Genomic DNA, 27961 nt, shown 5'->3' on the forward strand with positions numbered 1-27961 from the left:
CGGCCACCGCGGGCTCTAGGTCTCGGACGCGGCCGCCAGCGTCGCCCCGACCCGTCGCCCTTGGCCGCCAGACGCCGATGGAGTGAGCGAGCGAGGGAGGCCGGGCCTGCCGCACCCACCCGACGCGACCCGACCCGACCCGACGCGACGAGGCGCCTCCGCGGCCCGGGATGCAGCTCGCGCCCAGGCCGCGCGGCTAGACCGAGCCAGCCCACGCGCCCGACGCCCGCAGCGCCCCCGTCTCCGGCCCGGCTTCCCCTGGCACCCTCGGCCACCCAGGCACGGAGCGGGGCCCGCTCCGGCCCCATGCGCGGCAGGGTCGTCGCCTCCGCCTCGGCGCCGCAGACTCGCGCGGCTTCGGGCCCGCCGCCCGCCCCGCACTCGCCGCCCCGACCGGCGGCCGCTCCCCCTTTGTCCCGCGGGCCGCGCCGGAGCCGGGCTCCCTTCTCCGCCACCTGCAGCCGGCGGCGTCGCAGCGTCGGCGATGAACCCCGTGAATGCCACAGCCCTCTACATTTCCGCGAGCCGCCTCGTGCTCAACTACGACCCCGGGGACCCCAAGGCCTTCACTGAGATCAACCGGCTGCTGCCTTACTTCCGACAGTCGCTGTCGTGCTGCGTCTGCGGTGAGGCCCCCCACCCACCCGGGCGCGATTGTTCCCCTTTTCCCGGCCCCGGCCCCTCCGTGCTGCTAGCTAGTCAGCGAGCGAGCGAGCGACCTAGCCGCCTAACGGGCCGGGTCGGCGCAGTCGAGTCGCAGGCTTTTGTTCCCCGGGCGCCGCTGCGAGACCTTGGGCGCTCCGGGGAGGACGGCGGTGCCTTTGCAACCGTTTCGAACGGCCGCAGGCTCCCGCCGCAGTGTGTGAACGCTTGTGCTGCTTTTTCGCTTTCATTCGCTTTTTTTTTTTTTTTTTTTTTTACCCCCAGTAGGGTTTGTTTTTTATCCCCCCCCAGCGTGCTAGCTAAAATCTTTCTCCTCGTGGAGCCGGGGAGATCGCACGGGGTTCGAACGCACTCACGCACGCACGCCTTGCACGCTTCCCCGAGCCCAGTTCGATCCCCGGCGCCTTAGGCCGTCCCTCCCCGTCCCGCCCCGCCCCACCCCAGCTCCGCCCCCCGAACTCCGCCCCGCCGCTTCCGCGCTCTGCGGGGCCCTTTCCGCTCTGCCTCCCTCCGCGGGGCCCTAGTGTACCTCCACGGCCTGTGTCCCCCCCGGCAGCCTTCTTAGGAGTTGCCTCCCTCCACACCCAACCCCACAGTCTTTGCTGCAGGAGCTCAGTGGATACTACTGAAGGTTAAAACTGGTTAAGCACGTCCCGTGTGGGATGTTTGCGTTTCCCCAGATTGGTGCCATGTGTGGGGGGCCACTTTCCCCGGGCTCCCAGGTTCTTACGCTAATAATTTTGACTGACGGGTGAACCGTGACGACGGTGGGATTGTTCTTCCTTGTTTTGTGATTTTTATTACGCGATTTGGTGTAGGTTATTCCTTTACATGTTTTGGTCCCAAAGACGTTTATTTGTGCTGCAGGATACTAAGAAGTTATTTTGGGAGTTGAAGATGGGCCAAACTGCCTGATAAAAAAATGCCTTTTTTTTTTTTTTTTTTTGGTTTTTCGGGCCACACCCGTTTGATGCTCCGGGGTTACTCCTGGCTAACCGTGGTCCTTTCTTGGCTAGCACTTGCAAGGCAGACACCTTACCTCTAGCGCCACCTCACCGGCCCCATAAAAAAGTGCTTTAAACTGACGGTTAGAGTAACTAACTAGCACGGTCCCTCTACCCCAAAATACCTGAACTGACTAAGCCCACCTGAGGTGCTGGGTTTCAACCCTGTGGTTTCTCGCACAGGCATGGCTAAGGCTGATGCTCTAACCACATCTCTGGCCCTTGGGTCATTTCAGATTCAGCCAAGATTTTCTGTATAATTTTGACACTGAAGGTTTGTCACAGGATTTAGGTTGTGGCTTTTTTCTTTTTGCACACTAGGTACTTAATCCTAATCGTTTAAGCAATTGAGTTAATAAATAATGGAGTGCCGCTGTGGCTGCTGACAGCACCGATATTGAGTTGGCCCAGGGTAAATCACCAAACTTAGAGCTTGGTTTCTTCCACCCCTTTGGTTTTTGGGTCACACTCTTCTGTAGTTCACCCCCATTTCATGCTGTGGATTGTTCCCAGAGTTCCTTCAGGAGGTATTATGAGTGATGTGAGGGTTTTCCTGCAAAGTGGGCAACACTTAATTTCTTTCTTTCTTTCTCTTTTTTTTTTTTTTTTTTTTTTTGGTTTTTGGGCCACACCTGGTGATGCTCAGGGGTTACTCCTGGCTATGCGCTCAGAAGTCGCTCCTGGCGGTCGTCGGGGGATCGAACCTCGATCCTTCCAAGGCTAGCGCAGGCAAGGCAGGCACCTTACCTCTAGCGCCACTGCCTGCCCCAACACTTAATTTCTTAATTTGTTTCTTAATGTGTTAAAACGCGACCATTGGTCAAGATTCAGAGATTTTTTTTTCACCTCATCGTTTACAGATGTAAGAGGATTTGTATGATTTTGATTTTACCCTATTCCCACCACCTCCATTTTGGGGAGGTCACATTGTTTGGGTTATATTGGATTCTCTGGGGTCCGCCAGGATTGGATCTGAGCTCTGGAGATGCAGGGTGGGGATGGGGTAGTGGTTATTGAGGGCCATAACCAATGCTTTACTGGAAATGGAACCCAGGTAATTGAGCTCTCTCTTCAACCCTTACTCCCCCCACCTTTTTTTTTTGTTTTGTTTTGTTTTTTGGGCGACACCCGGCGGTGCTCAGGGGTTACTCCTGGCTGTCTGCTCAGAAATAGCTCCTGGCAGGCATGGGGGGCCATATGGGACACCGGGATTCGAACCAACCACCTTTGGTCCTGGATCGGCTGCTTGCAAGGCAAACACCGCTGTGCTGTCTCTCCGGGACCCCTCACTCCCCTTTTTATGGAGTGTTTTTTTTTTTTTTTTTTGGTTTTTGGGCCACACCCTGTGACGCTCAGGGGTTACTCCTGGCTATGCGCTCAGAAGTTGCTCCTGGCTTCTTGGGGGACCATATGGGACGCCGGGGGATCGAACCGCGGTCCATCCTAGGCTAGCGCAGGCAAGGCAGGCACCTTACCTCCAGCGCCACCGCCCGGCCCCGTTTTTTTTTTTCTTAGGTTTCCAGAGTTTTTGACATTTTTCTGACAGGAAATGGAATTGTTATAATTTGCTTTTTGATGGACTTTTTTTCTTTTGACCATGCAGTGCAGGGACTCCAACCCAGGCCTCATATGTAAATTATGTACTCACTGGGCCACATCCGTGAACATAAGAACCTTCCTATGGGTGGGGGTATACTGTTGTGCTAGGGGAGTGGGAAAGCATAAGGCTGCCCATCCTGCCCCTTTAGAACAGTAGTAGAGATGTCATTATGATAGTACCTGAAGATCTGGCAGGTAGTGAGACTTAGTCTCTCCTTTACAGTGGAAATGGCAGTCTTATAGATTCTTGTAATTGGAAGTTCTTATCAGAAACCTTTATATCAGGTACAATCTTAGCCTTAGTTGGAAACCATAAACTCAAGTTAATAGGGCATATGCAGTGTTATTTCATGAAGGTAGTAAATATGTAAAAGTAATTTAATTTTCTTGGTATTGGCAAATAGGGTGTTTGTTTCAACAGGTTCTCCAATATCTGACCAGTCTTAGACTTTTTTTTTTTTTTTTTTTTTTTTTTTGATATTTGGGTCACACCTGGCAGTGCTCAGGGTTACTCCTGGCTCTACATTCAGAAATCATTCCTGGCAGGCACGGAGGACCGACCATATGGGATGCTGGGATTTAAACCACGGTACTTCTGCATGCGAGGCAAACACCTTACCCCCATGCTCTCTCTCAGTTTTAGACTTTTAAGTCTGGTGTTCAACTGTTTTTTTTTTTTTTTTTTGGTTTTTGGGCCACACCCGGCATTGCTCAGGGGTTACTCCTGGCTGTCTGCTCAGAAATAGCTCCTGGCAGGCATGGGGGGCCATATGGGACACCGGGATTCGAACCAACCGCCTTTGGTCCTAGATCGGCTGCTTGCAAAGCAAACGCTGCTGTGCTATCTCTCTGGGCCCTCAACTGTTTTTTTTTTTTTTTTTTTGCATAATTATCTGCTTAAGTCTGATTGATGTGGTTTGCCTTTTTAAACACGTACCTTCTACTTCCTCTTTACCTTTGTTTTTTGAAGTTTCTTCTGCCCCAGATGAACATTTCTTTCTATATTCACTAATGTATTATCTGGGCTTGCCTCCCTCCAAAAAGTCTCTTTGTTCACTCCAACAAAACGTTCTATCCTTGAACTTCTTTCTAAACCTTTTTCCCACTATTTCAGTGCGGTTTTAATATTGTATGATTTTCTGATATCTTAGAGAAAAACTGTTTTTGTGTTCCTTCTGAACCACCTTTTCCTATCTGGTGTAGGTGAAGGAGTTTGAGAAAGGCAGGCTCAGGGACCATATAGGATGCCAGGACTCGAACCACCGACCTTCTGCAGGCAAGGCAAATGCCTTGCCTCCATGCTATCTGGCCCCGGTTTTTCCATTTCTGTGGGTGCAAACAGCCTCAGTTTTCTTTATTTACGAAATGTGGGGGAGTTTAAATCTAACTTTCTAAAAAAAGGTGGGCTTTAATTATTTATAAATTTTGTTTTTTGGGTCATACCCAGAGGTGCTTAGAGGTTACTCCTGGCTCTATGCTGAGAAATGGGATGCTGAGAATCTAACCTGGTTTGGCTGCATTTAAGGCTGTGCTTTTGTTTCATCCCCATACAAGGATTATTGGGGTGGGGTGGAGAGGTCGAAAGGGGAGAGGGGAAGCGGATGGGGCTTTTGAACTCTAGAACAAGTTTAATTTAGTGTCTGGTATTTATTATGTACTTAATACTCCATTACCTTTGGGACTGAAGAAACCACTCTTGGGTATGGTCAGTTACTGTTAGGCCTAGATTATTCACTGGAACTACAGGTTTTGTTTTCATTGTTCTTTGAAATGTTAATTAGTTGATTGCCCGGTTTCTTTTTTCCCTATTGCTTTGTATACTAAAACCTGGTTACAGAGATTTACTGTTCTAGTTTCAAGGCCACTGAAGCTATGATCAAGGCAATACTATTTATTTATTTATTTTTTTGGTTTTTCAGGCCACACCCATTTGATGCTCAGGGGTTACTCCTGGCTAAGCGCTTAGAAATTGCCCCTGGCTTGGGGGGACCATATGGGACTCGGGTTGCGATCTTTCCTTGGCTAGCGCTTGCAAGGCAGACACCTAACCTCTAGCGCCACCTCGCCGGCCTCGGCAATACTATTTTTATGTTATTTTTTGTCCTTGTTCTAAATGTTGAACTTAATATTTATCATTTAATAGGAAGTAAAATTTCATTTCTTTTAATAGCTTGAGACTTGATGACTTTTGTCCTAGGAATTTAAAGTTCTTTTGTTGTCACTTTAGTTTTTTCCCATAACTTCAAAGTCTCAAATGATTAGGTTGGAAATGTAGAACTAAATCCTGTTAGGTGGAAGGGGAATGTTAAGTGGAAAAAAAGTAGGTATTTGAAGTGTTGTATATTAGAATTGCCATATGTTTTTTTTTTTTTGGTGTTCTAATTAGTCTAGGAAAGAAAGGCTTGAATTTGTTGTGACCCATATGACCTCTATTAAATCGTAATTAGCTGGAGATTTTGTTTATGGAACTTTTGTTTATGGAACTTGCTGAAGTGGAATGAGTTAGAGATGCTGCAAATGGAAAGGGGCTGAGATAAGTCTACTTTGGCTAACAATTTTTGGTTTTTATTAAGAATCTTAAAATCGGGGCCGAGAGATAGCATGGAGGTAAGGCGTTTACCTTTCATGCAGGAGGTCATCAGTTTGAATCCGGCGGCCCATATGGTTCCCTGTGCCTGCCAGGAGCAATTTCTGAGCATGGAGCCAGGAGTTTTCCCTGAGCACTGCCGGGTGTGACCCAAAAACCACCAAAAAAAAAAAAAAAAAAAGAATCTTAAAATCTTGGGGCCTACCACTCCAGCTCAAAATCTCATTTCTTTTATTTTTATTTTTATTTTTTGGTTTTTGAATCACACCCTGCAGTGTTCAGGGGTCACTCCTGGCTCCACGCTCAGAAATCGCTCCTGGCAGGCCGGGATTCAAACCACCATCCTTCTGCATGCAAGGCAAACCCCCCAAAATCTTAACTTCTTATTGCTGCTACTCTTGACATATGTGGTTGGGTGCCTGTAGCCCTGCTTGACAGTTAACTAGTTTAGCACACATTAATAAATGGAATTCCCAAAAGGAAAAATTTAGGGGCCAGGGATATATTGGATAGGGTGTTTGTATTGTCTGGAGCAGACCTGAGTTCATTATCACGTGTACATACCTCATTTGATCCTAGATTTATTTATTTATTTATTTATTTATTTATTTATTTATTTATTTATTTATTTATTTATTTATTTATGTTTTTGGGCCACACTGGGTGATGCTATGCTATGTGTTTAGAAATTGCTCCTGGATTCTAATACCATATGGGACTCTGGGGGATCAAACTGCAGTCCCATCCTAGGTCATCTGCCTGCAAGACAAATGCCCGACTACTGTGCCACCGCTCCAGCCCCCCATAGCTTTATTTTTATCCTAAAAAATCCTAAATAATTTATCCTAAATTTTTTTAGGGTGTTGCCTAAAAGCCTAAAAATGTTGGGGGCAGTTTCAGAGTAGAATTTTGTGCATTCAGATCTCTTAAAATGAAATAGATTTAGCTTTATGAAGGACTTAATTTCTTTTCTGAATTTGTCATTGTCAGTGGACTCATTGGGAATTAGTGGAGATAGTCTTACGAATCTCTTCATGTTGTAGAATTTTTCTTTTTTTTTTTTGGTTTTCAGGCCACACCTGGTGGTGCTCAGGGGTTACTCCTCCTGGCTGTCTGCTCAGAAATAGCTCCTGGCAGGCACGGGGGACCATATGGGACACCGGGATTCGAACCAACCACCTTAGGTCCTGGATCGGCTGCTTGCAAGGCAAACGCTGCTGTGCTATCTTTCTGGGCCCTAGTTCTAGAACTTTTTTTGTTTTTTGTTTCTTCATATTTTGGGCCACACCTGATGGCACTCAGGGATTATACCTGGCTCTGTTCAGAAATCACTCCTGGCTGTCTTAGTGGGGACCATATAGGATGCTGGGTTGAACCCCGGTTGGTCCTGGGTCAGCAGTGTGCAAGGCAAATACAATACTGGTGCATGTGCTATCTGGCCTCTGTTTTTCATTTTTAGCAGAAAACTTGGTGAATGAGCATTTTTTTTTTTTTTTTTTTTGATTTTTGAGTCACACCCGGCAGCACTCAGGTTACTTCTGGCTCTACACTCAGAAATCACTCCTGGCAGGCTCGGGGGACCTTATGGGATGCCGGAATTCGAACCACCGTCATGCATGCAAGGCAAACGCCTTACCGCTGTGCTATCTCTCTGTCCCATGAATGAGCAATTTATAAATATCAAGGTCTCTCTGAAATAGAACTTGAGCAGATAGCCTGGAGTAACACTTTAACTTTTTTTTTTACTTGTAATATTTGGGTTGCAGCTGGTGATGCTCAGGATTTAAGCCTGGGTGACAGGGATTGAATGAATCCAGGTTGGCTGCTTGAAAGACAAGCACCCTACCCATTGTATTATAACTGGTCCCAAATCACATATCTTAGGTGTAGACTAAAAGGTCATTTAAATAATCATTTATAGAGTTGTATTAATGTCTTACATTAATTTTTCTTTAAGTTGAATTCATTTGATTATTTTGGGTAGGTGTTTAGACATTTTCTGCTGTTCTAGGGGTGGTCTCTTCCTGTGATGCTTAGAGAGACCATCTGTGGTGAGGTTGGTGTTGGGTATCCAAAACTGCATAGGGGCAAGTACCTCCCTCCTATTATAACTTTGGTCCTCATTTTAATTTTTCTTGAATTGACCATTTCACCATATTTAATTGTGTAGTTCAGAAGTATTAAGTATATTTTTGTGAAACAGGTTTTCAGATTTTGTTGTTGTTGTGTTTTGGGCAACATCCAGGAGTGCTCTAGGTTGCTCCTGGCTCTGCATCCAAGAATCACTTCTGGCAGTGCTTGGGGACTGTATATAGGATGCTTGTGATGGAACTTGAACTTGGGACAGCTGCCTACAAGGCAAATGCCCTACTTGTACTATTGCTCTGGCCCGATTTTCAGATATTTTTACTCAGTTCTGGGAATCATTGTTCCAGTTTGTGTTTATATATAAAACTACTTTGGATACCTAATAAGCGAAATCAGAAATTGTTTTCTTATGATTGGTGCTTATTTAGTTCATCCACGTTTATTGTTTCTTTGAAGGTTGAATAACAGTTTACTGTATGTGTAGGCCGCATTTTATTTAGTCACACAGTTAACATTTAGGTTGGTTATTGTGAATTCTGTTGCTATGAACATAGGCATATGAAGAACTCATTAAGACTGCTTTTAGGGGCTGGAGAGATAGCACAGCAGTAGGGTGTTTGCTTTGCATGCCGCTGATCCAGGACAGAAGGTAGGTAGTTTGAATCCCTGCATCCCATATGGTCCCCAGACCTGCCAGGAGGGATTTCTGAGTGAAGAGCCAGGAGTAAACTACTGAGCACCACCGGATGTGACCAAAAAAAACCCAAAAAAAAAAAAAATAAAAAAAAAAAGGAAAAAAGAAAAATATAGACTGTTTTTAATTCATTTGACTATTTCACCGGAGAGTGGGATTACTGGATCCTATGGTAGTTTTATTTATTTTTCTTGGTTTTTGGGCCACACCCAGTGGAGAGTGTGCATTGTACTGGCTATGCACTCAGAAATCACTCCTGGCATTGGGGGACTATATGGAATGCCCAGGATGGAGCCTAGGTTCGACCTAGGTCAGCCACGTGCAAGGCAAATGCCCTATCTCTCTGTCCCAGGTAGTTCTATTTTTGTCTTTTTGAGAATCTCCATGTTGTTTTCTATATTTCCAATATATTTGTACTGTTTTACAGTCTTTATTTTGGCTGGGGTGGGGTGGGGAGGGGAGGGACAAACTCAGTGATGCTCAAGGATTATTCCTGGCTCTGCTCAGAAATCGCTCCTGTGGACCAGGAGGCTGGGGGTGGGGGGGACCCAGGCTCTGGGGACCATATAGGATGCCAGGAATCGAACCGGGAATTGAACCTGGGTCGGCTGCATGCGAGGCAAACTCCCTACCGCTGTGATATGTTCTATACTCTATTTTATTTTATTTTTTCGGTTTTTGGGTCACACCCAGCAGTGCTCCAGCCCAAATAATTTTTCATCTTGAAAACTTGTTATAATACTTAGGCTTTTATTTATTTATTCATTCATTCATTCATTCATTTATTTATTTATTTATTTATTTAGTTTTGTTTTTGGATTATACCCTGTGAACTCCTAGTCTTGCACTCAGGAACCAATCCTGGCAGTGCTCAGGGACCATGTGAGATGCCAGGGATCAAAACTGTGTGTAAGGCGAGCACATTAGTCCTGTACTAAATCTCTGAACCATACTTAAATTTTTATTAACTGCTTGTAAAGTGCTAGAATAGAAAGATGAAAAGACACATCATCTTTACCCATATGTTGTTTAGTCTTTTGGGAAACCAGCAATTATTGAATAAGTGCTGTTAAAATTGTTATACCAGATCTCAAATACCATAATAAAGCACACTTTATTGCACATTAAAATTTCAGCAATTATAAACAGATTTTTTTCTTGTATATAATTTGTTTTTGAGGAACTGAATCAGTTTAAGCAAACTTGGTTGATATTAAAGCTGGGATTTAAGTTCATTGATTCTTTCTGATCTTGGAAGAGTTCTTTGGGGAGTATTCATATATAATAGGCTATTTAGCTAGTAATTTGGCAGACATACTTTTATTTCAAATAATACATACTTGACTGCCCCCCTTTATTGTTTTTTGGACCACACCTGGCAGCACTTGGGGTTGGGTTACTCCTGGCTTTGCTCAGAAATTGCCCCTGGCAGGCTTGGGGGACCATATGGGAAGCCAGGATTTGACCCACCCTGCAAAGCAAATGCCCTACCGATGTGCTATCTCTCTGGCCCCTTGACTGCCGCCCCCCCTCCCCCCCACCGCACCCAGTGATGCTTGGGAGGGTTACTCCTGGCTATGCGCTGAGAAATCAGAAATCACTCCTTCCTTGGAGGACCATATGGGACTTCGGGGGATCGAATCGCAGTTCGTCCTAGCTAGCGTGTGCAAGGCAGATGCCTTATCACTTGCACTACCGCTCCGGCCCCTTGACTGCTTTTCTTAAGAAAAGTAATTTTACAGTTTTCCCCTTTAATATTTTATATTTATGCAAAATAAATTGTATTTGTGGAAGTATTCATGCATTATTAATACCTAGAGCGATGAAAAGAGAGATTTTTGTCTATACACCTTATCTATAAAATAAAAAAAATTTAATAGTTTTAGTAAATGATTCATATTAAAAATATTGGACTGTAGAAAGACTGGAGAAAAATTGTTTCAGTCGATTTAAGGTGAGAGGCTTGAGCTGGAAAAATAATGAAGATAGTGGGTATTTTCTTTTCGTTTTTTTTTTTTTTTTTTTTGTGGTTTTTGGGTCACAGTGTTCAGGCAGTGTTCAGGGGATACTCCTGGCTCCATGCTCAGAAATTGCTCCTGGCAGGCACAGGGGACCATATGGGATGCCGGAATTCGAACTGATAACCTTCTGCATGAAAGGCAAATGCCTTACCTCCATTCTATCTCTCCAGCCCCATGGTATTTTCAGCAAGGCATAAGGGATAAGGACAATTGACATGTGCATCTAGTCAAGTTTATCTGTAATGAGCCTTGCTTTATAGTAATTACTTGGAGTCTTTTTGTAATGGGTAGCCTTGATGCTACCCATATACATGTGATTTGGGATGTGCTCTGTACATTAAGTTTAATTGTGCATGTTCATAAAAGTCACCAAAGGACTTGTTAAATTCCTAGTTTATCACGGTAGACTGAAATAAGATCTCAATCTAGACCCTTGTATTCTACATTTTAATCCCCTCTTGAAAGGAGTTTAGGAATTTTCCAATCACACTCTGAGCGTTTTAAGTAAGAAAGCAAAATGTGGGCTAGAGCCATAGCACAGTAGTAGGGTGTTTACCTTGCATGTGGCCAACCAGGGACAGACCTGGGTTCAGTTCCCAGCATCCCATATGGCCCCCGAACCTGCCAGGAGTAGTTTCTGAAGGCAGAGTCTGGAGAAACCCCTCAGTGCTGCTGGGTGTGGCCCCAAAACAAAACAAAAAGAACTCAGTAGCAGGAAATAGAGAGAAAAAGTCCTATAAGTCTAACCAACTGAAGAGGAATGCAAAGTTTTTGGGAGCCATTGGGAAGAAGTGAATTTCATCACATTCTGTATTTATTTTGTAATAATCTTGGTCCTTCACTTGGAAAAAACTTTTATTTTTTTGCCACAGTGCTCAAGGATTACTTCTGGCTCTTCATGCAGGAATTACTCCTGATGATGCTCAGGGTACCAGAAGGAATGCTGGGGATCAAACCCAGGTTGGCCACATACAAAGCAAAACACCCTACCTGCTTTACACTATTGTTTTGGCCCTGGAAAATATTCTTATGGGAAAATTATTCCTTTTACATATAATAATGTATTTTTGTGTTTGATTTTGGGCTGCACCCGGCAATGCTCAGGGTTACTTCTGGCTCCGCACTCAGGTATCACTCTTGGCTGAAGGAAAAAGGACCATATGGGACGCAAGGGATTGAATTCAGGTTTGTCTTCTTGAAAGGCAAGCATCCAACCCTCTGTGCCATTGCTTCGACCCTTAATAATGTATCTTTGAGATGCTAGAAATAAATCAAACCCATATTAGAAGGTTTTTTTAAAAAGAAAATAAATAATATGCAGTAGAATGGTCTTTTAGAGGACAATGTTTATTTACATTTTTGTATTTGCAAATACTAATTTGAAGCCACTCTTTCATCTGTAACAAAATTAAACATTTTTTAATTTAAAAATTAAGCAAAAAAATTAAACTTTGTTTTTTGTTTTGAGATCACACTGGTGTTGCTCAGATATTGTTTCTGGCTCTGTACTTAAGAGATCACTCCTGGTCAATCTCCAGGGTGCCAGAGCCATAGTTCGGCTGGTAGGGTGTTTGCCTGACATGTGACCAACCCGGATTTGATTCCCAGCATCCCATCTGGTCTCCTATTCTGCCAGGAGTTACCCCGAGTGCTGTCGGGTGTGGCCTTAGGAGAAAAAAAAAATGTGATCACTTCTGGTCATGTTCCAGAACCATATAGGTTGCTGGGGATTGAATCCTGGTTGGCAACCTGCAAGTCAAGCATCCAAGCCACCGTACTACCGCTCTAGATCTTATTTTTGACTTTTAAAAATTTAGGTGCCATAAATTTAAAATATTTTATTTCAGGAATAGCATGTTGCTATGCTACAGTCATCTCCAGAATATCAATATCCTACCATTCTCTAGATCCTCTGCTCCTCTCCCCACTAAGCGGACTCTCAGAATCTGTTATCATTGGTCATTTTTTTCATTTCCTTATGAGTGAGGTCATTTGGTATCTATTTTTTTTTTTTTTTTGGATTTTGGGTCACACCCGGCGGTGCTCAGGGGTTACTCCTGGCTGTCTGCTCAGAAATAGCTCCTGGCAGGCACGGGGGACCATATGGGACACCGGGAATCGAACCAACCACCTTAGGTCCTGGATCATCTGCTTGCAAGGCAAACACTGCTGTGCTATCTCTTTGGGCCCATCTCTTGTTTTTGACTTCACTCAGCATGACACTCATCAGTTCTATTAAGTTGTAGTTGGATTTCATCCTTTTTGTCAAAGGAAGCAGGGTCATTGCTGGAAATATGCACTGGTGATAGGATAGGTCTGACTGAAACTTAGACATGAACAACTTTGTAATTGTATCTCACGGTAATTTAAGAATTATATTTTGGGCCCGGAGAGATAGCACAGCGGTGTTTGCCTTGCAAGCAGCCGATCCAGGACCTAAGGTGGTTGGTTCGAATCCCGGCGTCCCATATGGTCCCCCGTGCCTGCCAGGAGCTATTTCTGAGCAGCCAGCCAGGAGTAACCCCTGAGCACCGCCAGGTGTGGCCCAAAATCCAAAAAAAAAAAAAAGAATTTTAATTTTTTTTTTTTGTGGTTTTTTGGGTCACACCCGGCAGTGCTCAGGGGTTATTTCTGGCTCCAGGCTCAGAAATTGCTCCTGGCAGGCACAGGGGACCATATGGGGCGCTGGGATTCGAACCGATGACCTCCTGCATGAAAGGCAAATGCCTTACCTCCATGCTATCTCTCCAGCCCCAAAAAAAAGAATTTTAAAAATAAAAATAGGGGCTGGAGTAATGGCACAATGATGGACAGAGTGTTTGCCTTACATATAGTCTATCCCAGGTCAGCCGTGTGCAAGGCAAACACCCTACCGCTATGCTATCTCTCCAGTCTCCTTAAATTTTTTTTTTTTAAGTCTCCATAGTTTTTAAGGATTCTAAATAACAGTGTCTTTAGAATAATGTATCTGGGGCCGGGCGGTGGTGCTAGAGGTAAGGTGCCTGCCTTGCCTGCACTAGCCTAGGACAGACTGCGGTTCCATCCCCTGGTGTCCCAGATGGTCCCCTAAGCCAGGAGCGCATAGCCAGGAGTAACCCCTGAGCATCACCGGATGTGGCCCAAAAACCAAAAACCAAAAAAAAAAAAAAAAAAATAATGTATCTGGGGTGGGGACAAAATAGAATATTCTGTTTTAGTCTACAACTTTAATTATGAATTTATAATAAGCGAGATAGGTCATTTAGATTGAAGAGAATAACTCAAAAGACTGAGTTGGGGGAGGCCTGAGTTTTACCATCAGTAGGAAGCATAGCCAGTCATACCTATGAGTGCTGCTACATATGGCCTAAAACTAAAAACTGGTAAAGATTATTTAAAAGTAAATGTCTCTACAATGTATTTTATTACATCATTGAAATTAAACAAGGTGTCACACATAACAAAGAAAGCCATACCCTGCAGTGTCTGGGTTTTGTGGTATTTGGAGTCCACCAGTGGGGTCTTTGATGACCATGATTGAAATCAGGACCTTGTACATCTTCTTTACTATTTGAACTCTCTTCCTAGCCCTTTTTCATGTTTTATTAAAATGAACTTTCTAGTATAATTTTTGTTTGTTGAGCCATACTTGGTTAGAGCTCAGGGGCTTCTCTTTACTCAGTGCATGGAAGTTGCTTATGGGAGCTGAAGTGCTCTGGGGACTGAGGTGTGTCAGTGGACTTAATAATAACTTGTCTTGGGGCCGGCGAGGTGGCGCTAGAGGTAAGGTGTCTGCCTTGCAAGCGCTAGCCAAGGAAGGACCGCGGTTCAATCCCCCGGCATCCCATATGGTCCCCTCAAGCCAGCGGCAATTTCTGAGCGCGAAGCCAGGAGTAACCCCTGAGCATCAAACAGGTGTGGCCCGAAAAAAAAAAAAAAAACTGTCTTGGGCCCAGAGAGATAGCACAACGGCCTTGCAAGCAGCCGATCCAGGACCAAAGGTGGTTGGTTCGAATCCCAGTGTCCCATATGGTCCCCCGTGCCTGCCAGGATCTATTTCTGAGCAGACAGCCAGGAGTAACCCCTGAGCACTGCCGGGTGTGGCCCAAAAACCAAAAAAAAAAAAAAAAAAAAAAAAAAAGAAATAATAACTGTCTTGCTTCAGTATGCAAAGTATGAGCTCTCTCTCTCTCTCCAGCCCCTCTATTATAACCTTTATTTTTTTATTTTTTTATTTTTTTTGGTTTTTGGGTCATACCCGGCGGTGCTCAAGGGTTACTTCTGGCTGTCTGCTCAGAAATAGCTCCTGGCAGGCACGGGGGACCATATGGGACACCGGGATTCGAACCAACCACCTTTGGTCCTGGATTGGCTGCTTGCAAGGCAAACGCCTCTGCTATCTCTCCGGGCCCAACCTTTATTTTTTTATTCCACTTATTTATTGATTTTTGGGCCACATCCAGTAATGCTCGGGTTACTTCTGGCTATGCACTCAGAAATCCCTCCTGGCTTGGGGGACCATATGGATGTTGGGGAATTTAACCAAGGTCTGTCTTGGGTCAGCACCATCGCTCCAGGCCTTCTGTTACAACCTTTAATATGCATCTCTGCGTCTCCAGGAGTCTTAATTGCTCTCTCATCCTCTTCCAAGGATATACACCCTGCTGTAAGACTCTGGAATTACACCTGGTGGTGCTCTTGATGCTATGTAGTGCTTGATGGGGTTCAAATTCTTACCTCATCCCTGACTGCTGAGCTTCTTTCCCAGCTTTTTGGGAAGACTTTTAGGAAATTTCTCAAAAAGCGGATGCACATGATTTCCCCAGCACTGCTGGAAGTAACCCCTGAGCCTCACTAAAGGTATGGCTAGCTGCTTCCTCAGAGATTAAATTCACGTTTTCTGGGGCCGGAGAGATAGCACAGCGTTTGCCTTGCACACAGCTGATTCGAATAAACAGTGGTTTGAATCCCAAATGCTGTATCTCATGTTGGCCCCCGTGCTTGCCAGGAGTAACCCCTGAGCATCGCTGGGTATGACCCAAAAAACCAAAAAAAAAAAAAAAAAAAAAAAAGAAATCACATTTTTTAGGTAGCAAGCAGTATCTATACTCGATACTGAGTCAGTTTTGGAGTACTAGATGATTCTAATACTAAGCCCCAAACTAGAATCATGCTGTCTTGGAATAGTTCTGATGTGAAATAGGTTTCCTATAAAAAAAAAAAAAGAAAGTACCCATAAATTTTATTTGGCTATGTTAATGCTTGAATTTATTGAGTGTTAGATGATGTACTTGGAATGACTTACCAAAAAATATTAAAGCAAGTCCTCTGATTCAGTGCAGTACCAGTTTGAGAAATTTAGATCTAGATGAATATTTCCTTAAAGTTAGGATTTTTTGGCTATAAACATTTGTGCCTGACTAAGCACCCTGTATTTTCTTCCTGATAGTAATGTAATGAGGCTACCATGTTTTGTAGCCAATAAAGCCACTAAACAGACTATTAAAAAAAATTCTCCCAGCCCTGTCAGATTTTATTTTTTTGTTTTTTGTTTTGTTTTTTTTTTGGGACATACCCAGCAGTGCTCAGGGTTTGTTTACTCCTGGCTCTATGCTCAGAAATAGCTCCTGGCAAGCTCAGGGACCATATGGGATGCTGGGATTCGAACCACCGTCCTTCTGCATGCAAGGCAAATGTCTTACTTCCATGTTATCTCTCCGGCCCTGCCCATGTCAGATTTTTAAAAAATATACAATAAGAGGGGCCAGAGCAATAGTGAAGCGGTAGGGCGTTTGCCTTGCATGCAGCTGACCCAGGATGGACCTGTTTGATCTCTGGCGTCCCATATGGTCCCTTTGAGCCAGGAGCGATTTCTGAGCGCATAGCCAGGAGTAACCCCTGAATGTCACTGGGTGTGGCCCAAAAACCAAAAAAAAATATATATACACACACACACACACACACACACACACACACACACACACACACACATACACACACACACACAGTAGAAGTATATTCTTTTCATACTTTTCTGTTTTGTTTTGTTTTGCTTTTTGGGTCACACCTGGGCAGTGCTCAGGGATTCCTCCTGGCTCTATGCTCAGAAATCACTCTTGGGGGCTGGAAGGTGGCGCTAGAGGTAAGGTGTCTGCCTTGCAAGCCCTAGCATAGGACGGACCACAGTTCGATCCCCCGGCGTCCCATATGGTCCCCCCAAGCCGGGGCGATTTCTGAGCGAATAGCCAGGAGTAACCCCTGAGCATCAAACGGGTGTGGCCCCCCCCCCCAAAAAAAAAAAAAGATCACTCCTGGCAGGCTCAGGGGACCATATGGGATGCCGGGATTCGAACCACTGTCCCTCTGCAGACAAGGCAAACCGCCTTACCTCCATGCTATCTCTCTGGCCCCTTTTTTCATACTTTCCTTGATAAGTTGTCAGATTGAATCTATGCAGAATGGATTACATATCGGATTTAGCATTGTTGGGATGGGGAAGGTGGGGGAAGGTGAGGGAAGGTGATGCTAGAGGTAAGGTGTCTACCTTGCAAGCGCTAGCGTAGGATGGACTGCGGTTTGATTGATCCCCCGTTTGATTGATCCCCCGGCATCCCATATGATCCCCCCAAGCCAGGGGCAGTTTCTGAGCGCATAGCCAGGAGTAACCCCTGAACGTCAAATGGTTGTGGCCCCCCCCAAAACAAAACGAAACAAAAACAGATTTAGCATTGTTATTCTTATACCATAAGAATGGAGTATACACTAGAGTTGACTGGTTAGTCAGTCTTGTCTTTGTACTTGAACTACTGAGCACTGTGTTTAGGGGGACCCATATGGGATGCTAGGAATTTAGCCTGAGTTAGCCACACACATAATAAATGTCCTACCTGCTCGCCCTATTACTTTGGCTAATTTCTTGCCTTTTTAATACTGTCGGTGATGCTTTTAGGGGTTATGCACTTAGAGCACCTGATTGTACCTACACAAAATTATCTACATATTATAAGGCAGATTTTCAACCACTTCTCGGGCACTGAAAAAAAAATCAATTTTGTGTATGAAAAGTATTTTTTGGCTAGTATCTAGCAGTGTTCAGGGGCTATTCAGATGTTAGGGACCATGCAGTGCTGGAATTAACCTTGGTCATCCTTGCTCTCAAAGCGTGCCTTTTGAGCTATCTTGTTAACGCATGAATATGTGATTCTAAAACATCACTTATGGAACCCAGCTCATTTTAACCCTGTTTTAATGTGTACATATTTTTCATTTGTACAATGAAAGTACTTTTACCTTTACTTTTTCACAAATTATAATCTCTTAAGAGCACCCCAGTAAACTTTAAGCCATAGCATTTTGCTCTCTTAAGACTTATTTTTTATTTTTTTTTTGGTTTTTGGGTCACATCCAGCTGTGCTCAGAAGTTCCTCTTGGCTTTACGCTCAGAAATAGCTCCTGGCAGGCTTGGGGGACCATGTAGGATGCCTGGATTCGAACCACCATCCTTCTGCAGACAAGGCAAACGCCCTTATCTGCTATCTCTCCATGCTATCTCTCCGGCCCCAGCTCTCCTAAGACTTTAACCCCGGTATTTGACTTCTAGACACTGGTGGACTTAAATTTTTTTATTTTGTGACAGATTTTCTAAACTTCAAAGAACTTGATGCTTTTTTTATTTGAAAATTATCCAGGTAGGATAGAATCATGTACACCTTAGGTTACATCAGTGCTTCAATTATTTTCTGTCATTCTCCCCTAGGAAGAAGAAAACATTTTTTGCGCCCCCCCCCCACGCGACTCTAAATAGTATCTTTATTAAAAAAACTTTAACTTGCAAAACAAAAATATATAAAATAATTTGAGCTGATTTTTTAATCAGAGGTGATGTCTGGATGAATGGCTACAATAAGCACGTTTTGCAATGCATAGCTTTTCGAAGCGGGGTTTGAAGCAGCACACAGCAACTCCCAGCTCCAGAGACATACAGAGACATAAACAAGGGCTTAGCTTGTTATGACAGTGCTTGCCGAGGTCAAACGCGCCCCCCTTTACGGAGCGTGCATCCCACTATTTGAGAAACACTGGGTTACATGGTTAATTTGTTTAGTGCCAAACATGAAGTAATCATCATTCGATGTATTTGGGGAATGAAAAGGAATATACCTTAAACTTTTTAGGAGGTTTTGTACCCATATCTGTTGGTGCTCAGGGGCTTATTCTGTAATCTGGTCAGGGATCACTCTGACAAGGCTTAGGTTTCATTCGTGATTCCTGGAAGTGAACGGGGTAGACTGCATGCAATGTGAATGACTTGACCTCTGTACTGTTTTTCCAGCCCTCAAACTTTTTGAAAGAAAACCCTTTATTTAATTGATCTCTTTGCCCCTTCTTTTATCAAAAGTGTTTCTATTGGGGCCGGAGAGAGCATGGAGGGTAGGGTGTTTGTCTTGCATACAGGACAGTGGTTCAAATCCTGGCATCCATATGGTCCCCTGAGCCTGCCAGGAATGATTTCAGAGCGTAGAGCCAGGAGTAACCACTGAGCACTACTGGGTGTGACCCCTCAGAAAAAAACAACAAAAAAAAAAGTGTTTCTATTGTCATATTTTGACTACGTTTTTTGAAGTATTCTCACCCTTCTCTTGAGATGAAATATGTTCAGTATCTTAATTTGAGAAAATTTAAATGATGATAATTTTTGTTGGTCATCTTAGAGAATAGAAACCCTTGTTTTTTTTTTTGTTTTTTTTTTTGGTTTTTCGGCCACACCCGTTTGATGCTCTGTGGTTACTCCTGGCTAAGCGCTTGGGGGAACCATACGGGACATCGGGGATCGAACCACGGTCCTTCCTTAGCTAGCGCTTACAAGGCAGACACCTTACCTCTAGTGCCACCTCGCCGGCCCCTGAGAATAGAAACTCTTTTGCCACACACATTTTTGGTAGCAGTAGCTTAGGAGTAACTCCTGGATTTGCGCTCATAAATTACTCATAGCAGGCTTGGGGAACCAAATGGAATCCAGGGATCAAATCTGGGTCATCCACAAGCATGGCAAAGGCCCATACCTACTGTGCTATCTATTGCTCTGGCCTGAGAATAGAAACATTTAAAAATAAAAACAGTTGAATTGAGGTTTTCCCTTTTTTTAGGGGGTTGTATATGGGCTACTTCTGGGTCATATGTGGTGCCAGGGATTGATTGGCCACATGCAAGGCAAGTGCTTTATCGCTGTACTATCTCTTTGGCCCTAAATTGAGTTTTTATAAAAGTCTTGTCCTTGGGCTCGGAGAGATAGCACAATGGTGTTTGCCTTGCAAGCAGCCGATCCAGGACCTAAGGTGGTTGGTTCGAATCCCATATGGTCCCCCGTGCCTGCCAGGAGCTATTTCTGAGCAGACAGCCAGGAGTAACCCCTGAGCATCGCCGGGTGTGGCCAAAAAAAAATCTTGTCCTTGCGGTGGAGTGAAGAATCCACAACTATGTTCCTGATAAAGATTATTGAAGGTTTCTGTCTTCAGCATTTGAGAGTAACTTTCCAAGATACTGTACATCTTGGCACCTTTCAATTAAAGGTTTTATTATTTTTATTTTGTGTTGAAGCCAGAAGCTTCAGACCAGTGTGACTTGACTTGCAACATAATTTTTTTTTGTAGTTAGTAAAGCTCTCTCACTCATTCTTTTTCTATCTTATATGTGAGTATAGATAAATTAGAAGATCAATAAAATAAGGCCATTTGGATATAAATTCTGGCAAAAAAGTACATCGTTTTAATTCAGCAGTGAATTTAAAACTTTAATTTAAAACTTTTAAGATTTTAAGAATCTGGGCCCGGAGAGATAGCACAGCGGTGTTTGCCTTGCAAGCAGCTGATCCAGGACCAAAGGTGGTTGGTTTGAATCCCGGTGTTCCATATGGTCCCCCCGTGCCTGCCAGGAGCTATATCTGAGCAGTCAGGAGTAACCCCTAAGCATCGCCGGGTGTGGCCCCAAAACCAAAAGCCAAAAAAAAAAAATCTACAGGCTGGAGGAATAGTACCACAGCTAAGATGCTTAATCCCTGACACCAAGTACAGATTCTAGAATGATCTCTGAGTATAACTAGGTATGGTTCAAAAATAAACAAAAACAATTTGACATTCTAGTGGTGTTGGGGTCCCTAATGTGACTGGGTTCATTTAGACTCACACATGTGAAGAATGTACTCTAATCCTTTTACTTATTTTCCTTATCCTTTATAATCTGGTTTTTTTTTTTTTTTCTTTTGCTTTGGGATCACATGTGGGTAGGGCTCAGGCCTTGCCTGGCTCTGTGCTCAGAGATCACTCCTAGCAGGCAGGGCTCAGTGACCATGTATCTTGCTGAGAATAGAACCCATTTGGGTAAGCAAGGCCTTATCCCCTGTACTATCTCTCTGGCTCCTTTATTTATTTTTGATTTGGGGTTATTTTAGAGGTTATTTCTAGCTTTGCAATCAGGAATCACTCATGGCAGGTTTGGGGGACTAACCTGTTTCCCTGAAAACAGGAAGTGTTTTACATTAATTTTTGCTCCCAAAGATGCTCTGAGCAGTGGTCCTCAAACTATGGCCCGCAGGCCACATATTGTATTTGTATCTGTTTTGTTTCTTCATTGCAAAATAAGATCTATGCAGTGTGCATAAGAATTCGTTCATAAGTTTTGTTTTTACTATAGTCAGACCCTCCAATGGTCTAAGGGACAGTGAACTGGCCCCCTGTTTAAAAAGTTTGAGGACCCCTGCTAAGGTCTTATTTTCAGGGGATGTCTTACTTTTCCATGAAGAAGAATACGGTACACATTTACTGTTAAATGTAAATAAAGGAAATTTATTACCTGTATATGGTATGGTAGTATGATAGTTGGGGATGGCCAACTGCCCTTAGCAACTAGTTTATGGTAAATTAATTTTCATTCTGAGACAGCCTAGGGGGCTCTTATTTTCGGGTTTGGCTTATATTTCACCCAGAGGGAAACCTGTAAGTAGGTCTTATTTTCAGGGAAACACTGTATATGGGATGCTGGGGAGTTAACCCGAGTCAGCCATTTGCAAAAAGACCCTATCAACTGTACTATCATTCTGTCCCCTGAGGCCCCGTTTTTTTTAAAATTTTGGGTGACACCCGGTGACACTTGGGTTACTCCTGACCATGCTCTCAGAAATCGCGCCTGGCTGGGAGACCATATGGGATGCCTCCCAAACCGAGGTCCATCCTGGGTCAGCCGCTTGCAAAGCCAAATGCCCTACCTCTGTGCTAATGTTCTAGCCCTGCTGAATTTGAACCCTGAGAAGTCATTTCCAATGATTAAAACTTGTATTATCACCATGATAACACCATGATGTACTGCAATAAATTTTTTCACCACAAAAGTTACTAGTTGAGAGAGCTGGGAGAGATAGGAAAGGATTGGGTAGCTCCAGACTTCATCACAAATTTCCTTTATTCTTACCTGAAATTCATCAGGTTTTTAGTTACAAATTGTAGGATGGATGGTTTAATGTATTTAATCATAGGGATAATTCTTTTTATTAAAACTTTCCAGGTTTTTATAGTTTAGTTTACGTGGGGATGGGATGGCTCCCAAGTGGTAATGAGACCTAGGGGCTGCTCATAGAAGTACTCAGCCAGCTAGGTTTGTGCTTCAATGCTAGGAGTACTGCTCGGATCTGCAGTACTAGGGACTTTCAGGATCACAGTTGATACTTAGAAGGTCATATAGTACCAGGGATTGGACATGGGTTGGGCATATATCAGGTGTGCATTCTAATCCCTGTAACTATATTGTACAACTTACACTCCAGTTGATTTTTAATGGAGAGGGTTTGTAGATACCACTTGTCTATTGCTGGAACTGCCTTCTCATCTATGCTTGACAAATTATGTGATACAGGACTGGAGAATAGTACAGACAGGTAGGGTGCTTGCTTTGCATACTGTTTACCTGAGTTCAACCCCAGGCACCTCACATGATCTTTTTTTTTTTTTTTTTTTTTTTTACCTCCCGGAGAGATAGCACAGCGGTGTTTGCCGTGCAAGCAGCCGATTCAGGACCAAAGGTGGTTGGTTCGAATCCCGGTGTCCCATATGGTCCCCCGTGCCTGTCAGGAGCTATTTCTGAGCAGACAGCCAGGAGTAACCCCTGAGCATCGCTGGGTGTGGCCCAAAAACCAAAAAAAAAAGAAAAAAAAAGAAAAGATATACCTCACATGATCTTTCAGCACTGCCATGAGTAAGTCCTCAGCGTAGAGCCAGGAATAAGTTCTGTGCACTGCTGGGTGTGTCCCAGAGCAAAAGCAATCATTTGATATATACAAGAAAATAGGTGTTTTGGGTTAATTACTTTGAGCCATTTATCTTGATTGGTAAACCAGAATCTCTTTGCTGATTGTATATGTAGACTACTTATCATTTGGGAGATGTCAAATTGGAGGTTTTTTATTTTTTATTACTAATGGTTTATGACCACAGACTTCGTATCCTGTCAGAAGAATTTGAGTCCAGTATTATGCTGTTTTTTAAAAGAATGTTTCATTTTTATTTATTTTTTTGGTGGCCCGTATGGGGAACGAATTCGAGGATGTTTCATTTTTAAAAAAATAGAGGCCACTCCTTTAGGTGCTTGAGGGCCATTTGATGTCAAGGATTGAAAAACTCAGGGTTTCCCAGATGTCAGGCATGTGGACTATCACTTGAGCTACTTCCCTGGTATATAAAGCCAATTTAAAAAAGAAAAAGAATTTATAACAGTAGAGCTCTTGTCTCAAAATGTGTGGGACTCTGGTGAGATTCCTAATGCTTTAAAAAAAAAAAAACCCACAAGACTTTTAAAAAGAAATTTTTCCATAGTTAATATATTCTGATTTTCTGTAGGGTAGATATTTGAGTTGTATATTCTATTTCTTTTAATTTTTTTATTTTTAATTATGAGAACAAAGATGCAGAGAAAAAGAGGACAAGGTAAAGTTACAGTGGAAGGACAATCACCCGTAATATAATTCTCAGAAGAAGTCCCCTTGCTGATATGTTAACTTTGAACTTTCAGCCAAAGAACATTAAGATAAATAAAACAGAATCCATGTACAATTACTTTGTCCCTCAAGTCCCCAGATTGTAACACATTATAATATTTCTTAACCCCACACAAGACAATCTAAAGCCATAAAACTTACGTAACTCATGTACATGCATATTAGCTTAAGTTAACCTCAAATTTTAGGTGGTTTTTTTTTTTTTTTTTAAGGATTAGAGTCAAAGGAGCACAGTAAAAACGGTGTTAGAGTGGCAATTGTTGTTTGCGTAGGCCCACCAAAATATGAGGGGCATGGAAAGGAATAACCTTGGCCTAAATACAAAGAGACCCTACCCCTGAAGTTTCCTGGCATAAGACCAACTCTAGGCTCCAGGCAAGTTAGATCGTCCAATCCAAGACATTGTCTGTAGTGCCAACACACTTTTCACAGTCTCTGTTGTTGGTATCATGTTTCTGTATTAAAGATCCTGGAATCTGCATATCCTACATTGAAGTCAGGATGTGGAGCATCCTCTCGTTTCACCTCACCATTAAAGGGCAATGCAGGAAGCCCTGTCCTGTAAGCAGGTCGTTGTTAAGTCTTCTCAGTGTTAAGGAAAGTCTCTTGAGCAGGTCAATGTCTGAGCAGTGGTAGGGTCTTCCGTGGTAGAGGATTGCTTCCAGGTGATGTTATAGACAAACCTGGATGTTTCGTGGATGGCTTCCCTGGTTCAGGAGTGAATGGAAAATGCCCTTTCTTCTGAGGCCTGTGCCAGGTCATTATGTCAATGTTCAGGGTGTAAGGTCCCTTTGCACTACAAGATTTGTGTATTCTAATCTCTATTAGATAGGATCGTATATTCTATTTTTTTTAATGAACCATGGTCTTTTCTTACTGTAATTATATTTTGGTCATTTTCTTTAATATATTATTAGTATATGCAGTAAAATGGTTCAGTTGTAATTTTTTTCTTGATGTATTTGTACTATATAATGTTCTCAAACTTTCTGATAACGGGGACTAAGTCTCTCTTGCTGATACCTTTTTTTTTCCATAGTGACTAACAAATCTTTTTTTGTGTTTGTTTTTGGGTCACACCCAGTATTGCTCAGGGGTTACTCCTGGGTCTATGCTCAGAAGTTCCTCGGGGGACCATACGGGATGCTGGGATTTGAACCACCGTCCTTCTGTATGCAAGGCAAATGCCCTCTCTCCATGCTCTCTCTCTGGCCCCGACTAACACAAATTAATGATTTTAATATGTTTTATAATTACATTGTATTAAGTTGTAATACAATACCAAAAGGTTTTGAGCCTATTTTATGCCTTTGTTGACTGCTGAACTTTTTGAGACTTTAGAGAAGATAGTAAGAAAATGAAATGGGACAAGGGGCCCAGAGTGATAGCACAGTGGTAGGGCATACTTTGTACACGGTTGACCCTTGGTTTGATTCCTGGCATCCTATATGGTCCCTGAGCTTGCCCAGAGTGATTTCTGAACTCAAAGCCAGGAGTAAACCCTGAGTGTTGCGGGGTATGACCCAAAATCCAAATAAAGAAAAAAGAAAGGAAAAAAATGGAAATGTGCCTTAATGTAACTACTTTGGGGAAGAAACAGAAAGATTTTGACTTATATAAAGGAATAAGGAACATGGCATGGAAGCAAAATGAGCTACTGAATAAATTTCTGTTTGCTGTAAGATAATTATTTTTTGTAATTTGGCTTGATGAATTTAACCCACCTAAGTTTTTTATAAATTAATTATCCCATCTTTAGTAATTTAAAATTAAATTTATTTCATACAAATTTTTGCTTTCCTTTTTCTTCTTAGGACATTTGCTACAAGATCCCATTGCACCCACCAACTCTACCTGCCAACACTATGTCTGCAAAACTTGTAAAGGCAAGAAAATGATGATGAAACCTTCCTGTAGTTGGTGCAAAGACTATGAGCAGTTTGAAGAAAATAAGCAGCTAAGCATCCTAGTGAATTGCTACAAAAAACTATGTGAATATATAACACAGACTACATTGGCACGGGATATAATAGAAGCGGTCGACTGCTCTTCTGATATTTTGGCTTTACTTAATGATGGATCATTGTTTTGCGAGGAGACAGAAAAACCCTCAGATTCATCTTTTACTTTGTGTTTGACACATTCCCCTCTACCTTCAACCTCAGAACCCACAACTGATCCTCAAGCGAGTTTATCTCCAATATCAGAAAGCACCCTCAGCATTGCTATTGGCAGTTCTGTTATCAATGGTTTGCCTACTTACAATGGTCTCTCAATAGATAGATTTGGTATAAATATTCCTTCACCTGAACATTCAAATACAATTGATGTATGTAATACTGTTGACATAAAAACTGAGGATCTGTCTGATAGCCTGCCACCTGTCTGTGATACAGTAGCCACTGACTTGTGCTCTACAGGCATTGATATTTGCAGTTTCAGTGAAGATATAAAACCTGGTGACTCTCTTTTACTGAGTGTGGAGGAAGTACTCCGGAGTTTAGAAACTGTTTCAAATACAGAAGTTTGTTGTCCCAATTTGCAGCCCAATTTGGAAGCCACTGTATCCAATGGACCTTTTCTGCAGCTTTCTTCTCAGTCTCTTAGCCATAATGTTTTTATGTCCACCAGCCCTGCACTTCATGGGTTATCATGTACAGCAGCAACACCGAAGGTAGCAAAATTAAATAGAAAACGATCCAGATCAGAAAGTGACAGTGAGAAGGTTCAGCCACTTCCAATTTCTACTATTATTAGAGGCCCAACATTGGGGGCATCTGCTCCTGTGACAGTGAAACGTGAGAGCAAAATCTCTCTTCAGCCTATAGCAACTGTTCCCAATGGAGGCACAACGCCCAAGATCAGCAAAACTGTACTTTTATCTACTAAAAGCATGAAAAAGAGTCATGAACATGGATCTAAGAAATCTCACTCTAAAACCAAGCCAGGTATTCTTAAAAAAGATAAAACAGTAAAGGAGAAGATTCCCAGTCATCATTTTATGCCAGGAAGTCCTACCAAGACTGTGTACAAAAAACCCCAGGAAAAGAAAGGGTGTAAATGTGGGCGTGCTACTCAAAATCCAAGTGTTCTTACTTGCCGCGGCCAACGCTGCCCTTGTTACTCTAATCGCAAAGCCTGCTTAGATTGTATATGTCGTGGCTGCCAAAACTCCTATATGGCCAATGGGGAGAAGAAGCTGGAGGCATTTGCTGTGCCAGAAAAAGCCTTGGAGCAGACCAGGCTCACTTTGGGCATTAATGTGACTAGTATTGCTGTGCGCAATGCTAGTACCAGCACCAGTGTAATTAACGTCACAGGGTCCCCAGTAACGACATTTTTAGCTGCCAGTACACATGACGACAAAAGTTTGGATGAAGCTATAGACATGAGATTCGACTGTTAAATCAGTGGGTCTTTAAACCTACTTCTGGTAGGGAGAATAGCTACAGTTCTACGGCAGCTATGGTTTTGTTGGTTTAACTTGCCGGAGCTCCTGCATATAGATCACTTGTATCAAGTGTTTTCATTGCTAAGTTATATGTGTTAGTGTCGGGGAAATAGTTTGCAGATAATGGAGGAGTAACCCTACAACTATATGTCTTTAGTTCTTACAGAACCTCATAGTTTGAGAACAAATGCTGATGCAACTGATTTATACAAAATGAACTTTGGCAAGGAAAAGAACATTAACCTCATTGTTTATGGTCATGCTTTGTGCATAATCAAAGTTTATGATTAAATGTAAGAAGTGGTACCTAGTCAGTCCATAAAGATTGTGCTAAGTTTTGTGGAAAAGTAACCATTACTTTCCATTTACTGTTTTGGAAACTCAGTGCTGCCTTCAGATGCCATTGATGTTTTTCCTGTTGAAAAGCTGTTGTGTCCAGCTCAACCTTTGTGCTGACATAATACCATTTCTGATCATGAAAATTGGCTACTGGTGTATGTAGCAGTTCTTAAATCAGCAGTATTATGAAAGAAAATTTGCCTCTCATTAGAATGTTGAAGAAATCTCTTAAAAGTGAACAGACTGAAATTCTTGTCAGGCTGCAAATGTTTTAGCTGTTCATGCTACAGAACTCTTCTAGATGAGTTAAGTCTTGACTTATTTCTAGGGGAAAATTTGAAATCCTTCACTGTGAGCAATGTTCTAATAAATGAAGTGGAGAAGAGCAGTTTTATTCTGAAGGTAATTTAGACTATAGATGACAATTATTAAATTGTTTTAATTAGAAATTGGGATTTAGGGGCGGAGAGATAGCATGGAGGTAAGGCGTTTGC

The 27961-nt window shown here is 42.9% G+C and overlaps 1 protein-coding gene across 1 annotated transcript; it reads left to right on the forward strand.

Annotated features, from left to right (window-relative positions):
* The first annotated feature begins 285 nt into the window (after nt 1–285).
* Nucleotides 286–27613, forward strand: MSL2 (MSL complex subunit 2). Its single transcript, XM_049775971.1, has 2 exons — nt 286–626; nt 25492–27613. The coding sequence occupies exons 1-2, from the start codon at nt 485–487 to the stop codon at nt 27081–27083; spliced, it is 1734 nt and encodes a 577-aa protein (XP_049631928.1). The 5' UTR covers nt 286–484; the 3' UTR covers nt 27084–27613.
* The last annotated feature ends 348 nt before the right edge of the window (nt 27614–27961 follow it).

Source organism: Suncus etruscus, chromosome 6, assembly GCF_024139225.1.
Source record: "Suncus etruscus isolate mSunEtr1 chromosome 6, mSunEtr1.pri.cur, whole genome shotgun sequence".
NCBI classification, from domain to species: Eukaryota; Metazoa; Chordata; class Mammalia; order Eulipotyphla; family Soricidae; genus Suncus; species Suncus etruscus.

Excerpts from the sequence above, each read along its gene's own strand:
- MSL2 (XM_049775971.1), top strand. The coding sequence starts at position 485 with ATGAACCCCGTGAATGCCACAGCCCTCTACATTTCCGCGAGCCGCCTC. Across the intron at positions 627-25,491 it reads GCTGTCGTGCTGCGTCTGCG|GACATTTGCTACAAGATCCC; the intron begins GTGAGGCCCCCC and ends TTTTCTTCTTAG.